The sequence below is a fragment of the Apus apus genome, chromosome 7 (genome assembly GCF_020740795.1).
Source record: "Apus apus isolate bApuApu2 chromosome 7, bApuApu2.pri.cur, whole genome shotgun sequence".
In the NCBI taxonomy this organism is placed as follows: Eukaryota; Metazoa; Chordata; class Aves; order Apodiformes; family Apodidae; genus Apus; species Apus apus.
Window position 1 is genome coordinate 11,358,736 of NC_067288.1, and position 14,843 is coordinate 11,373,578.

Sequence of the window (14,843 nt, forward strand, 5' to 3'; positions counted from 1 at the left end):
GGCCACCCCGCAGCAGGCCCTCAACTTAGCGCTCCGGCCCCTCTCACGCACATCCCCCCCGCCCCCTGCTTTCCGCGTGTCCCTAGTGTCGCCCCTGCCCGCCCCTCCCGCCCCCCGCAGCACCCCCACAGGCGGGGAGCGGCGGCCGGCAGCGCCGGCACTGCGCATGCCCCGGAATGCGGGGCCGCGGCGCGGTGGGGCGCGGGGGGCGGCGGCGGGGCTGAGGGAGCCGCGGGGCCCGGTGACAGGACACCCCAGCCGCGTCCCCCGCCTCCCTGCCGTTCCCCAAGCGCCACAGAGGCCCGATCTCCGCCGTCCCGAGGGCCCGCGATGCCGGGAAGGGCTGGCGGCCGCCGAGCGACCGGTGTCCCGCCGGCGAGGCGGAGGGCGGTGCTGTGGGCGGCCGGGGGAGCCGCGCGATTGGCCTCCGCCCGGCTCCTGGCTTGTCAGTTGGGCTCCAGGGGTGGCCCTGGGAGCCTCTCGCCCAGCCCTCTGACGGGATGAAGCCTTTAGGGGGATGCGGCGCTCTTTGCATTTTGACTAAAGCCCCTCATCTCCCTTCAGTCTGAAGGCAGGGCACCGGGGCGGACGGGTCGGAGGGGCTTGCGCAAGGCCGGGCAGAGAGCGGAGGGTTGAGAGAAAGAAAACCCCTCTTGGTATACCACGTATGGCTCTATAGGAGAAATCATCTCTGGGAATATAGTGGAAAGGACGGAGCTGGTATAAACTGAGAGCGCCCGGGTTCAATTCACACTTGTGGGTGCCTAGCATGGAGATGCAGAGATGGTCTCCAAGGTGGAAAACAAGAAGGTGGCCCTGGGACTCGGCTGTAACTGTGCTCATCACCTTCGCTATCCTCCGGGCTGCAGAGGTCAGAGGAGGTAAGAAAGCAAAAGGGAGCTGGGGAGTCCAGTCGCCTCTTTTGGGGAGAAGGACCCAGGACACGACTGAGGCCGCGTTTCAGAGGAAACCTGGCAGGGCAGCTCCTCATGCTGGGAAGGCGAGAGGACACGAAGGCGCCTGGGGCCGGCTCGGGGCACGGAGACCCGCTTGGAGCCCCCGGCATCGCGGGCAAGGGACGTCCCTCCCAGGTGCCACGGAGGGATGGTTCCCATTCAGCCTCAGCATTTAACTTTGGATGCCGCTTTAATGCAGTACAGGGGATGCGCTAGCGGGGTGAGAAGATTAAAGAAATACTTGTTGAACCGAGTGATTTATCCTCTTCCACCACTAAACTCAGTGTTGTGGAGTGTGCGTCTGATTTTCAGTTCTATTGAATTTACATAGTCGTTACTCTGCTAAAGTTCACCAAGTGAACTTATTAAATGGAGCGACAACTATCTGCCCTCTCCTCAGAGGGGCGAGGAAAGGGAAAGTTGGGGGGTGGAGGCTCCGCTCTCATTTTCGCCATTCTCCTCTCTTCTGTATTTCCCTTTTCAAAGAGTTTCGGTGGGCGAAATGTTTTCCAGGACGCGAGGGGAGGAATAAATACATTCGGAGGGCCAGCCTTTGAGGAGAACAGCTCCCGGCCCCGCGGCGCCCCGCAGGTGGTGTGCGCAGCGCCGGGCCTGGGATGCCCCGGCGGGGCTCGGGGGGTGCGGGGAGGGGGGGCTCGGGAGGCTCGGCCTGACGGTCGCTGGGCTCCGCACGGGCAGCGTCAGCGCCTGGGCGCAGTCCCCAGCTTCCTCCCCCTTTTGCAGCCTCCCCGAGGGGATCGAGTGGTCCCTTAGGCGACCGCGGACCTGGTGGGCAGGGTGCAGCCTGCTGGGGACTTGCAGTGGCAACAGGAGCCCGGCAGCAGCGCCGCAGCTTCAGCAGAAAGGGATCGCTGCCCGCCTCTGCACCACCCCTCTCGTCCCCGCACTCTTCCCCTCCGCACCGCTCCCCGCCGCGGCGCAGCCCCCGCCAGCCGCGCTGTCCCCTCCGGGCGCCGGCGAGGCGCTCCGGGCTTTTGAGATGTGCTCAAACATTCGCCAAGCTGCAGTGTATGTTCTCCCGTGGCGGGAGCGCTTTCCTTTCCTACCGGGGATGCAAATGCTGCCTCTTCCTCCCTTTCTCCGTCCATCCCTACCGCCGGGGCCCTCAGGGGCATCTGGGGGCCAATCTGGCAGGGATTGAAGTTTATAATTTTCTGTGGGTCTGATATCCATGAAGGGTCTTAACTCTCCGAAAATAAAGGTTTAATTTGTATGTATTTAGTATTGTAAAAAGGTGTTTCTCGTCCTGAATTCCCGCTTTATGAATCAACAGGCGTCCCTGAGGGAGCACAGTGAGATGGTCAGTTTCCATTCAAGCCCGTTATACCTAAACACAACCTTGACAGTGTCAGATCAATCAGTGCTTCTGCCCCCTGCTGGCCCCATTTCTGAGAGGGTTTGGAAGGGGTCAGATTTCATCCCAGTTGCAATTCCACGGACTCCAGTGGAGTTACACCCAGGTTGAATTAACCTCGCTGAGCTTCAGGGATTCGGCTTCTCATTACTATGCCTAAACTAAATTTCTTTAAGAAGCAATACCGTCCGCAAAGGCAATGATACATTTCTTACCCCACTTTTCACGTGACCATTCACAGTAGATCTGACCTAATTAAATTGGATTCAGGTCGATTATCTTTACCTAATGGGTTGGGTGCAAATTAAAATTTAATGGTTTATCGTGTTTGTAGAATTCTGAACAGAACTTAGTTCTTGAACTTTTTTGAAACACAGTATGCCATTTGCTTAGAAAGTACAGGGAGATGTGTGTTTAAGGCTTGATGTGTTATTGAAGTCAGTAACAGTTTTTCCATTGACTACAGAGCGAGTAGAATTTGACCTAATTTCCTTAATGGAGTAGAAGGAAGATATTTCTGAATTGTCTTTTATGAATTCTAATCCTACTTAAAGTAGTTAAAAGATAAAATAGGACATACTGATTCATATTTGAAAGTAGGAGAGGGAAAATCCCAAGGAATAAAAAATAAAAGAGTATACTACAGCAGTTAAACAATATGACTAAATGAAAATGCTGGGTAAAATATTAATCCTTACAAACTGTGTTAAATTAAATTCTATATTCTTCAATTGTCTTTTCATAAACTACTCCAATATAAAGAAAATTACATGGTGTATTCATATAAAGTGATGTAGCAGTTCTTTTTAAGACAACAGAATCCATTTCATGTACAGAAACCTCAAAAGATTCCTAAAATTCTTGACTGTTTTTCAAGTTTCTTTATTTAACACAAAAAAGAAAGAGAAGTATGAGGTGCATTTCATCGTACCAAGAAAGGGAGCATGAAGATCTGATTAGGCTCTGTAATTTCTTTAGACAGAAAAAGTTAAAGTGAGAAGAAACTGAGTGGGAAAAGTAGTGACTCATATTGGGTCAGCTCAGTGCCTACCAGCTCTTAAGGAGCTCTTTTTAGAAAATGTTTTTGCTTTATGACTTGGCTAAAGTAAACAACATTCAGTTTTTTAAAAGACATCCTTTGATTTCCTTTCCCCTTCCTCACCTTTAATGCTAAATCTCTTGGTAATGTGTTTGGAATGAATAAACTCATTTAGTCAAAATGGCATGGCTTCAACACTATAAATATTTTGTAAGGGCCTGGCATCAATGCACTATTGTGATGCTGATTTAAATTTCATAGGCAAAAAATGAAAAATCAGTCCTTTTATTATTTATAATTTTTTCCCCAAGCAAATGGAAATCCAGTTCTTAATCTGTGAGCAAAAATATTCAAAGATTCTTACTGAAAATTAGGCTATAAAGCACACACACACACACACATATAATACACTTGGAGTTTCTGTGTGAATGACGAGCAGATTTGTTTCTAATATAGAACAGATAATTTTTACAGTCATCTTAGGAAATACAGGCTTGGAAACTAGTGGGAGTTGTAAGTGCAGAAGGAATGCAAACTGGGCCCACTAGTGATGGCAAAATGAGTTTTCTTTGTGGATGCACATTTAAACACTTATTTGTAATTGGTTAGTAAGTTGCAGTGGGAAGATACAAATCTTCCATGAAAACTGTTTCATGTATCCAGCCAGTCTGAACCTGTACAAAAGGTGTTTTAAACTCAAAAAGTATGAATCTCTTCTCAGAACTGCTAGTGATGTAAAACACTTTTGATTTTAACTGATCAATTAACTTTTCATGTTGAGAAATTATATAAATATTTTCATTGTTCCTTTATTTTACAGTGAAATGGCCTTGTGTGTTAATTTTAGTTTAATGGAATGCCATTAACCTTCAGAAACAGAGGACATAGAGGGCTTTCTTAGATAAATATTCACAGAATTATCCAGAGTTATTACATCAAAGGGTGATTCCACTAGATTCAGCTGGTGGTCCTAGCTGAGGTTTTTCTGAGTGCCAGGGATCAGCAGGTGAAATGGTCTGGTCTGCCTAGTGTAATGCAAGAGACACCTGCATGTCTATGTATGTTTTACTATATAGTTTAGGTTTTAAAAATTGTTTCTAAGGTAAAAGAACTATTTCAACTTCAGCAGCAGACATATGACACAGAAAAATGAGTGGGATTTGTTGTAGATTCTCTAGAGAGAATTGTAGTGAATCTTTGCATTTAATTTAGAAGGAGACTTCACAAGGATCCTGGAAAGTACCATTCAGGCTACAGGAAACTGTCTGCAGAAAAGAAATTCTCAATGTCATTTTTGTATATATATCAAAAAATGTATTTTTATGGAATTACATAGAGAATACCCACAAACATTCAGTGTTTTTTGGCTTGAAATAATCTCTATGCCTAGCACCTGTCATTGGAATGTCACTAGAAAAAAATATTTTTTTAATATAAAACCTTTCCTGGTGCTATGGTGTTTTCTGATTACTGAAAAAAGAAAAAAGAAAAAAGAAAAGAAAAGAAAAGAAAAGAAAAGAAAAGAAAAGAAAAGAAAAGAAAAGAAAAGAAAAGAAAAGAAAAGAAAAGAAAAGAAAAGAAAAGAAGAAAGAAAGAAAGAAAGAAAGAAAGAAAGAAAGAAAGAAAGAAAGAAAGAAAGAAAGAAAGAAAGAAAGAAAGAAAGAAAGAAAGAAGAGAAATAAGGCCCATAATTGTATCTAAATTGCAGCATAATAAAAAAACCCCCATGGCATTACTACTAAAGTGAAGTTATACCTAAAACACACTGGAGCAATTATCTCTCCCGGATTTGTTTTGTACAGTGGTGAACAGTAGGGTTTCCATCTGCCAGCAAGCTTAAGAAGTTGCTTTTCTTTGTAGAGCGCTCTGCTTCTTTTCAGAAGAAATCCTCCCAGCATTGGTTAATTTATCGTTCTTCTGAGTATTTGTTGATAATAAGGGAGAATAAATTGAGCAGAGCTTGGGAGAAATCTCATGTTCTAAGAATGCAAAGTCTCATGCAGTGATGAAGATTTGCCCTCTGGATGGACACAATTGAGAGTAGTAGCTTAAAAGAAATTAGGTGAACACACACGCCTGTTGCAAGGGCTTATAACTGTACTACTCTCTCAAATACCAAGTTTACAGACTGTACATGTAAGGATTAATTGTTGACCCTGTTATTACAATAGCAGTAGAATTTGGCAGAACTTTAATTCTTTTTAACACATTATCACACATAAGGGATTGTAAAATCCTTCGTAAATTCCAGGTCTGGGACTTCACTGTATGTCAAAGTGTTAATGCATACAGTATGTGAAATAGAAGTTATTTGGCAGAGCTGATATTATGGAAGCAAGCATTTGCTGCAAAGCAAATTGAAGGGTGTATTATAAATTGTATTTAAAAAAATTAAGATCCTGATCCTGCTATGAATAATGTCACTGACAGCTATGAATTAACTTAGTTATGAGTTAAATTATGGTCACACTGTTACAGCATTACTGTAGTCTACATTTTACCTAGTCTGTCTCTTACCTGTGTATTTATTCAAATTATAATAGTAATCTGAGAGGCTATAAAACATTCATAGTTTATAAAACAATAAAATTAAGGTGTTACAACCTTGCTGCCTGCCTAGGTGGAATTTCTGCAGATATCAGTAGAATGCAGACTTGGGTCTGACTTCCTTGCATTGCTCTCAAAAGGGAGATAATACCTTTAACATCAGTGAAAGTATGGTGAAAGTTTTTGTATTATTTAAAAAATAATTTGGTTGTTTCTCTATTGAATTAAATTGAGTTACTTTAAATGGCACCATTAGTAAATCTTGTGCTTAGCTTTCTATCCTTGTAGCTGAAAAGTGTACAAATGTTCCACATTTGAAAACTCCTATTCATTAGAAGATATTTTTTAAGTCTCTTGGGATTATTTCTGAATTAATACCTTGAGCGACAAAGCTTTTAAGTGGGCCCAATTTCTTTCATGTTTAATTGCTGAAGGAACACCTTGTCTCTTCCTGTAGCAGTGTAGACTGTGGGTTTTTTTGATATGGTAATAGAAACAGGATACTCCAAGAATTTAATACTTGTTTTGCTGATTTTCACAGCTGGAAGTACTGTCTCTACAAAAAGATCTTTAGCAGGGGCCTCAATGCAGTTAAACACTTGGACTGCAGTTTTGATACAATCTGCTGTGGTGTAAAATAGGAATAACTCCACAGCAGTATTGAGACAGGTGTTCAAATATTGTTAACTGATGGATCAATACTGGTCTGCACCAGATGATGAACAAGCCCAATCTTTTGTGGGTAACAAGTGAAACAGTTTTATGGAATCGGTATCAGATCTTTCGTGTTTGATCGTAGTCAGTGTTGCTGAACAAGTGATAAAAGTATAAACTCTAGTCTCAAATAAGGTTTTAAATAATTAAATAGTCATGTTTTGTCATAAAGTATATAAAGCAAATACAAAACATCAGTCTCAAAATTTAGGTTACACTCCAGAATTGTGCAACATAACAAAAACCAGAAATAACTCTTCTTATTTTTGATGAATATTTCTGGTAAATAAATAAGCCTGCAAGGTAATCTTGTTAATTATCTGAGTGTGTAGTTACATATAAGCAAGTTTTCCACTGGTTTCAATATGGGTTTTAAGTTTTTTTGGTGTTTGTTTTTCTTTTTTTTACTGTATGAGCGTTAGAGTTTGGTCTTTAGAAGAGATATATAGTTAGTAGTTGGTGAGTATCAAAATGTGTCCCATATATACATAGGTTATCTTTATTGTCTTAGAAATACTATTATGTATTTAGTAGATTTTGCAGCATAAAAAGTCAATGAAAATTTTCCAAGTAACTGGTGTGGAAACAGAAGTAGTTCTGAGCAGTTTCCCTCAAGCTCTCTCTGTTGGTGAAATAGTCATTCATAGGCCATTTAAAGCATTCCTGTATGCATCTGGATAATCTCTAGTTCTTGTAATCATTATATATGAAAGCACTGCAATAACACCTTTTTCTAAAAAAGTTACAGCCAAGATCCTGATTACCTAATTCATCTAAAACCTAACATGTAGGAAAATATTTAATAGGTAAAACAACCTTGAAGTATGTCTCTAGAAATACATACTTGGGCAATATATATTCAGTTAATCTCAGAAAGTTTTATTTTGGTACCTAGAAAAAAAACAAATGGCTTGATTTTCAGGAGCGCTGTGTAATTACTATAGGCAGCTTAACTGGTTTCATTCTTGTACCTGGAGGATGCCCTGTATCTCAATTTTGCAGCCTAAAAACCAGAGAGTTCATATTGTCCAATTCTGCAATGTCCTTTTAGTCTATATCTATGAAAATTATTGGAACCTTCATAAAGTTCACTGCAGAACCAATTATTTTGAAGCTTGTTCTCAGAACAAGTATTCTGGAACATGTCTGGGCTCTGTAGAGAGTTGGAAGGCAAGTGATTCTCAGACTGCCAATCCCAAAAGCCTTTGGGGAAGTGCAGATCCTGTCCTACAGCTAAAGTAGGAAATGCTAAGGACAGAAGAGTGTTGGATCCTTTTCTGGTGCTTAAGACACCTGTGTCAGAACTGCAGGGAATCGTTGCTTGGGATACAGAGACTAGAGCCTGCAGTGGAAAGGTGATTAGAGTCCTTTCTAAGAACTGGAAAGCTCAGTGAAGCATTTTGGGCATAACATGCTTTTGAACTCCTGCTCTTGGATTTTTATTCCTGTATTAATGCCTAACAGATGAAGACCATAGTAAATTAAGAAGTACAGTTAATAATAATGTTACGTATTTCTGTTTTTAACCGAAGATATCCATCATACCTGCCCACAATAAGTGTGCAAGAGTGAAAATAAAACCAAAAATATTTCTACCACATTAGAAATAGCACAGATTTCTAGTAATAGATGGGTCTTGTACGCTATCCTAAAGGTCAGCAAACTAAGTTTAACAAATCCAGATTCTAATACTGCTAATAAAACTTTCTTATTGATAATTTGGCAGAGTGGCAGCCTTTATTACTCTGTCTGCTCTAGCAAACTTAGGTCTAGCTGATAAACTAAACTACTTGCTAATTGCTGATGGAATCAAAAACTGGACTAATAATCTGGGAGAAGGAATGCAAGGTGGAGAAAAAGTTATCAGGTTTCACAGCAGGAGAAATGCTGAAACACCTTGACAAATGGTCTCTAAAATAAACCTATGTAGAAGAACTTTGACACAATCTGTATTTAAAAAAAAAACACAACAACCCACACTTCTCCCTTTTTCTGGTGTGATAGCAGAGTTCTGAGAGGTCAACAGCAGAAACTGAAGACTAGTTACTCCTTCATATGAGTTTTTGTTCATGAAAAAATTTTCACCTCTTACATTCATTACACTTTATACTGTCTAATGAGTGTCAGTTAGAAACCTTCATCATAATAGTCTTTACCTTTACCCACCTATAGAAAACATAGAGAGTCCTTAGAATGAGCACTTATAGTTAAGATACAAAATTTTAAGAGAAGTAAATAAACAAAATAACTATTATAGCTTTAATAGGTAGCATAGTTTCAAAAAACTATGGAGAAGCCAATACCTTCTATCTAAGTTCCTAAATATATTCCTAGAAATCTAACCATAGATAGCCTATTATCAAAGTCTTATCCACAAATATAAGGCGTCCTTCATCAGTACCCACCTAATATGCATATTTTAGCCTACCAGGCTTTAATAGCTTCTACTTTTTACATGGTCTGTCACAGTAGATAAAACTGGACTAAACTTAAAGAAACCACTTCAGTTAGAATTGAAGATTAATGTTTCAACACTCCTAAATTTTATTTTTGTGGTGGTTCCATTGGCACAGATTACTGGCAGAATGAAACATATTTCCATGGAAAAATATGAAGTAAAATAATAGTAGTTCAGAAACATTAGTCTTCCTAAATCTCTCAGATCATTCTTTTTGCTGGGGAAAATTAAGCTCTTTTCTACTCTTGGATTGTATCTCACCAACTATGGATTATTGATTATAACTCTTACAGACTACTTGTGGAGTTATCACTGATAAATTTTCACTTTCCCATTAATCAAAAGAAGGACATTGCTGAAGAATTACAGTAACTCGAGAAGTTATCTGTTTACTGTATGTGAAAAATATATTATACTGTTTATTATATCTGAAAAAGGAAAAGCCACAGTTACCAAAATGATTAACGGCACAGCTAACAGTTGCACACTCAGTTTGCTAAGGTATATCTGTAAATTAAAGAATACTGTCTCTTTTTTTCCCCTTGAGTTTTATTACTGTTTGCATTTAAAGTACGTCCCCCAGCGTACAATCTGGGAGCATCCTGTAAATTATGTAGGTGAACATAGCCTTTAAACAGGGATTATTGTGCTTGAACTCTCTCATAAAATTAGGAGACTAAGACCCAGGATTTACCAGACTAAAAATATAATAGTATTTCAAATTCTATGCTTTAGTAGGCATTTGAACAGAAAGAAAAATATTTTAGTCTAAATGAGTTGTCCTCTGAACAACTTCTTATGGGAATGAATTTTGTAGCCAGAAGTTGCTACCACAGACAACTTTCCTGTCTGTCCTCAAGAGTTTCACTTTGAGGCCTGACAGTGAATTCCTTCCTTGTGAAAATGCAGATGACCGTTTCCTCTATATACCCTATCTTCAATAAAAGTCTGTCTTGAGCTATTTAGTCCTTAGTCACCAGCACCTTTAGCTGCAGCTAAAAATGCTTTGCTCTACAGTTCACAGAAAGAGAACAGATGTCAAGTTTGGTGCAGCCAATATAAAAAGTTTCAGGGCTCTGTTAATTTCTTGCTGCAGCTTCTAAGGGGCTTGCAGCGTGTTCCGTGAAGAACAGAAAAAACCTCAAGGTGTGGGACTTTCTAGAAAAGGACAGTTTCCCATTCTAACTTCCTTAGTTACATCTTTAGGAATAATCAAATTCACTCAAAAGAACTCTCAGTTCAATAAATAATACCTTTTTCTATTTGCATATTCTAAGTCTAATGAGGACAGCTGCATGCATCTGTGATAGGATCACACTAGATACCTGACCTCTTAAGATCTAAGACATGAAATACTGAGTGATAGCCAAAGCAGTGGGGGATCACAGCCACTCATAGAATTGACCCTGCTTCTCAGTACAGATTTATGTGGGAAGGGATGGTTAGAAACTTGTCTGATAACCAGTTAGCCTATATAGGTCAAAAAGAGTTTCTGAGGAAGCACTCACAAGTATGCAGAAAAATTTTTCTTCTGCAAGTGAAAAAGTCTCTAGTAATAGTGTCCAGGTAATTTTTCCATCAATGAAATTAATCTGACACAGAATTTGTAAATTGATTTGTGACAGCAACAGATACAAATGACTAGTAAGATACTGTGAGTGGAAGATGATACATTTGCTAAGAAACAGGAGCTCAAGTGTTTCATATGCTTAACTGTAGATTTATTGACACATGCACATTAACTGCTTAGGGTGATATGAGACACAACATTCTAGTTACGCAGAACAATACAGCTATAATTTTAATGTGTGTTAATGGCCTAACATTCACATACCTAGCATTTTCATTCATATCACTCACTAGATTGATTTGAGTAAAGTTATGTGATTTGAGTAAATTTACATGGAGAATTTCTTTTGGTTTTGGATCAGTAGCTAGGAAATTGTAAAAAAGCATCTGTTGTAAATCAAAACATTTTCATAAATGCAGTCATGAAAAGAAAGCTAATGAACATTACAATGTGATTGTAGTTATAAAGATAATGTGTATAGATTTAATCCTTTTATTCAAAATTGTTGCTTCTGGTATAATTCCAAACATTATATTGCTGCCATTTGATGCACTGTTGGTCCATCTTTATTTGTGTTTTTGTGACCCTGCCCTTGCAGGGTCAAATGGGCTTTATCACAAAGGAGAATTTTAATGGAGGCTACTGAAGGACAAAAGAAAAATTGTATTGCCTGTCACTAAGATATCAAGTTTGCCATGTTTTCAGTTACAGGCAGGATGCGTATTTTATAACCTAAGAAGAGATATTTGAACACCATTCATTTAATTACCATCAGCAGTTAAATTAATCTAAATGTTATGAACCAGACCTGACCATTCCAAAGCAATTTTTCTTGCATCTGGTACAACTTGTCCCAGTCTTGTAATATATACCCTTTTACCTAAGGTTATGTTGTCATCTGCAAGAAGCAGTCCCATAGGGAGATGTGGAAATGCTAAGCATTTATACTGAAAACGGAGGTAATCTTTAAGACATACATTTTGAATAAGTCATCATGACAGACTGTGTGTCCAAAAGACTTCCTTTTCTGCATTGTTGTACAGTTTCTCAGTCCCTCTTTTCTCTCATAAAATAACCTGTATTCTTATGGTACCTGGGAACCTTCTCCATGGAGAGTTTCCACCAAGAGAAAGGGAGAGACATACTTTGTTGTAATGAGTTCCAGGAAGTCAAAGTGAAGGAAGCAAGTCCTCTGATCTTGTATATAATACATGCTGGTTATATTTATTACATTATAATATATCATAAATGAATCTGCTGTTTTCACCAACTTCTACTTAACTCCAAAAGAACTCTTAAGAACATTTGGTCCAGAGCATTTCATATGAAATATAACTCCAGAGCGATATTTAATCTTCCTTTGCTTTCCCTATAGCTTTCTTCCACAGGAGATAAGTAGGAATCTTGGTGGGAGATGGGCAGGGAAACAGATCGACAGAAATATATAATATTCAAAACTAATTTAGATGGTACTGAAATATGTGTAAAACCATGTTAACTAAAAAGAAGAAAGAAAAAAATCCCCTCCTGTCAGCATATCTCTACTGGGAATTGGAAGGATTCAGTGGAGTTAAGTAGCTGTAAACTGGAAGCTAGGTCCCACTTTTTCACTGCCAGGTCAGGACTGTGTTTCAGCAGTGAATTATGTAAGGGAAACTTCATATGTCTTCTGCTTGTTTGGAAGGGAGGTAAAAGCATATAAAAATTGACTTGTTAGCATTTTCAAGCCTAGACTTCCTTTAGATACAATGATACATTTCTTTTAAAGGCTGTGACAATGGATTCTATCAAATGAAATAACTGTTTCAGGGTTTGGATCTTGTATTTTGTCAAAATTGCCATAGCAAACATTGTTGGGCTTTCAAAGCTGATGTCTGAGTTTCATAAAGAGAATTAACTGCATCCCAAGAACTGTTAGCCTGATGTTTATTTGTGGGTTATTCTCTTACCATCCTAAATCTTAGCACCAATTTGGAAGAATGTGACAGCATTACATTTTATATCATTAATTTGCAGTTTTCTTGACTTCTCTCATGAGAAAACTATCCAAGGAAAGTAGGTTAGAAGGAAAAATCATTTAGGCAAGCTGATTTACGCACTGTAAGGAAGTTCTTGTGAGACACCATAGATCTACCAATATATGGGTTGTTTAAATGTTGCCTCATATAAATACAAGCTGTAATCGTAATCTTAATTTGTGAACCATGTAGACAGGCAAACTGCATGGCCTTAGCACTGGTGCTGTTTCTGGCTATTTCTTACCATTCCCAGAAACTGCATGGGAGCAAAATGCTAGAGAAGAGGCAGTTTTCAGGAAGAGCTGAAGCTGATACTGAACACTGCAGAACCTACAGAAACTAGCACACGGATGCCACAGTTTCAGCTGTCAGCTTCCAGACTATGCTCCTCCCTGACTCTTTGAGTAGTCTTCCTACCTTTTTACCTAGGTCTTCTAAGCATGCCAGTGTTGGCTGTGTGAGGACTTCTTGTCATCCTCTATACTTTAAACAGGTCACCTCTAACCAGTGAGGAGCTAACTGCTTCTATTTTTCAAGAGCTACCAGATTTTGACTGGCTTCCTACATGTGTGTCCTCTGTGACATATTGAGAGCAACTATGTTTAGGCTTTCTGTAGTCACTAAGCAGATCATCTGAACATGCACAATAAGCTCCTCAAGAATTTTGAGACAAACTTCCTCCAACTAAGTTGTCATAGTTCCAGAAAATATAAAACAATCCTAAAATTCACTGAGACAAAACTTCCACTAGTAAAAAGAGGTAGCCCTATGCATGACAAAAATAGTGTAGGGGGGAAGTGCTTTATACAGTGAGCCCTGTTTTCAGCTGGGAGATGGCAATAACAGCCATGAGAAGCATTCCAGGCTTGTTACTTCTCAGCTGAAATAGAGGATTGGTTGCATTCTAGTCTGGGCATTCAATGGCATTCGTGCCCAGCTTAAATAATGACATACACACAAGAATTTGCAAAAACATTTTTCAGAAGAGGTACAAATGTTCATTTATTTCACAGAGTGGATGATGTTTAGGTTTCTAAATCTTAAGCAGTCATGCCTGGTTTGTCTAAAGACTTCTAGAGAACTTCTTTACTTTTTAACTATTGGTCAAAGGGGCTATCTGAAATATTTTATATAAATTAGGGAAGCAGTTTCTGTTACTTGTGATCTGTAAGTATTTACTAAGTTAGCTGTGTTGCCCTTGGAGATAGACTAATTACCTTTTTGCATAAGGTACTTCATATGACTTGTCATTTCCATTAAAGATCGTATGTCTAGAAATCCTTGTAACCTGACTAGTGTTTGTGGAAATAAATGTCATCTATGGGCTATTAACAAAATGTGAAGAATCTTCTCTTCTGTTATTATCGGTCTGTTTCTTGTCTGAAAGTTTTTAAAGCAAGGAGTAATGAACAGTCTTGTTTATGGATGAATACCAGTCAGCGAGGCAAAGACCAGCCATTATTCTAAAACAACAACAACAAAACAACAACAACAAAAAAAACATCTGGTACAAATTACAGAAAAAAGCAAAGACTAAAGTAATGTAGCAGTGGTTGATTAAACAGCAACTTGGAATTTTTACTAATATTTCCAGTGACTGGTTCTACGTTACTGGTTCAAATTATAAGTACTGAAAAAATAGCCATCAGTTACCAGAAAAAAAAAAAAAAAAAGTGACAGTTCCTTCAATGTGGTATTAACTTTATAATTGTGTGGAATAGCTATAGAAAAAAACATTATATCAATTATAATTATTTAGGCAGTACTTAACAAAGAGGTAAAATTACTGTTTCAGAATTTGCACACTATTGAAACTTTTAAGGCTCAGCTAAGGCACATGGAAAATATGGAGATGGTTGGTGGATAAGGAGAGACCAACTGATGTCATAAACCTGGACTTGTGCAAAGCATTCAACACTACCCCACATGACATCCTAATCTCTAAATTGGAAATATATGGATTTGATGGATGGACCACTTGGCGAATAAGGAATTGGCTGGATGGTTGCACTCCAAGAGTAGTGGTCAATAGCTCAATGTTTAAATGGAGTTTCGTGACAAGTGGCATTTCTAAGGAGTCAGTACTGGGACTGGTGCTGTTTAACACCTTTGCCAGTGACATGGACAGTGGAACTGAGTGCAATCTTAGCAGGTTTGCTGATAACA

General features: G+C 39.4%; 1 protein-coding gene across 3 annotated transcripts in view; it reads left to right on the forward strand.

Moving 5' to 3' along the window:
- The first annotated feature begins 502 nt into the window (after positions 1-502).
- Positions 503-14,843, forward strand: part of COL11A1 (collagen type XI alpha 1 chain) — a 135,314-nt gene continuing 120,973 nt past the window's right edge. For all 3 annotated transcript variants that reach the window (XM_051625101.1, XM_051625100.1, XM_051625099.1), the window contains exon 1: positions 503-881. In XM_051625101.1, coding sequence (XP_051481061.1) covers positions 770-881 — 112 coding nt within the window. In that variant the 5' untranslated portion in view covers positions 503-769. The remainder of the gene's footprint in view (positions 882-14,843) is intronic.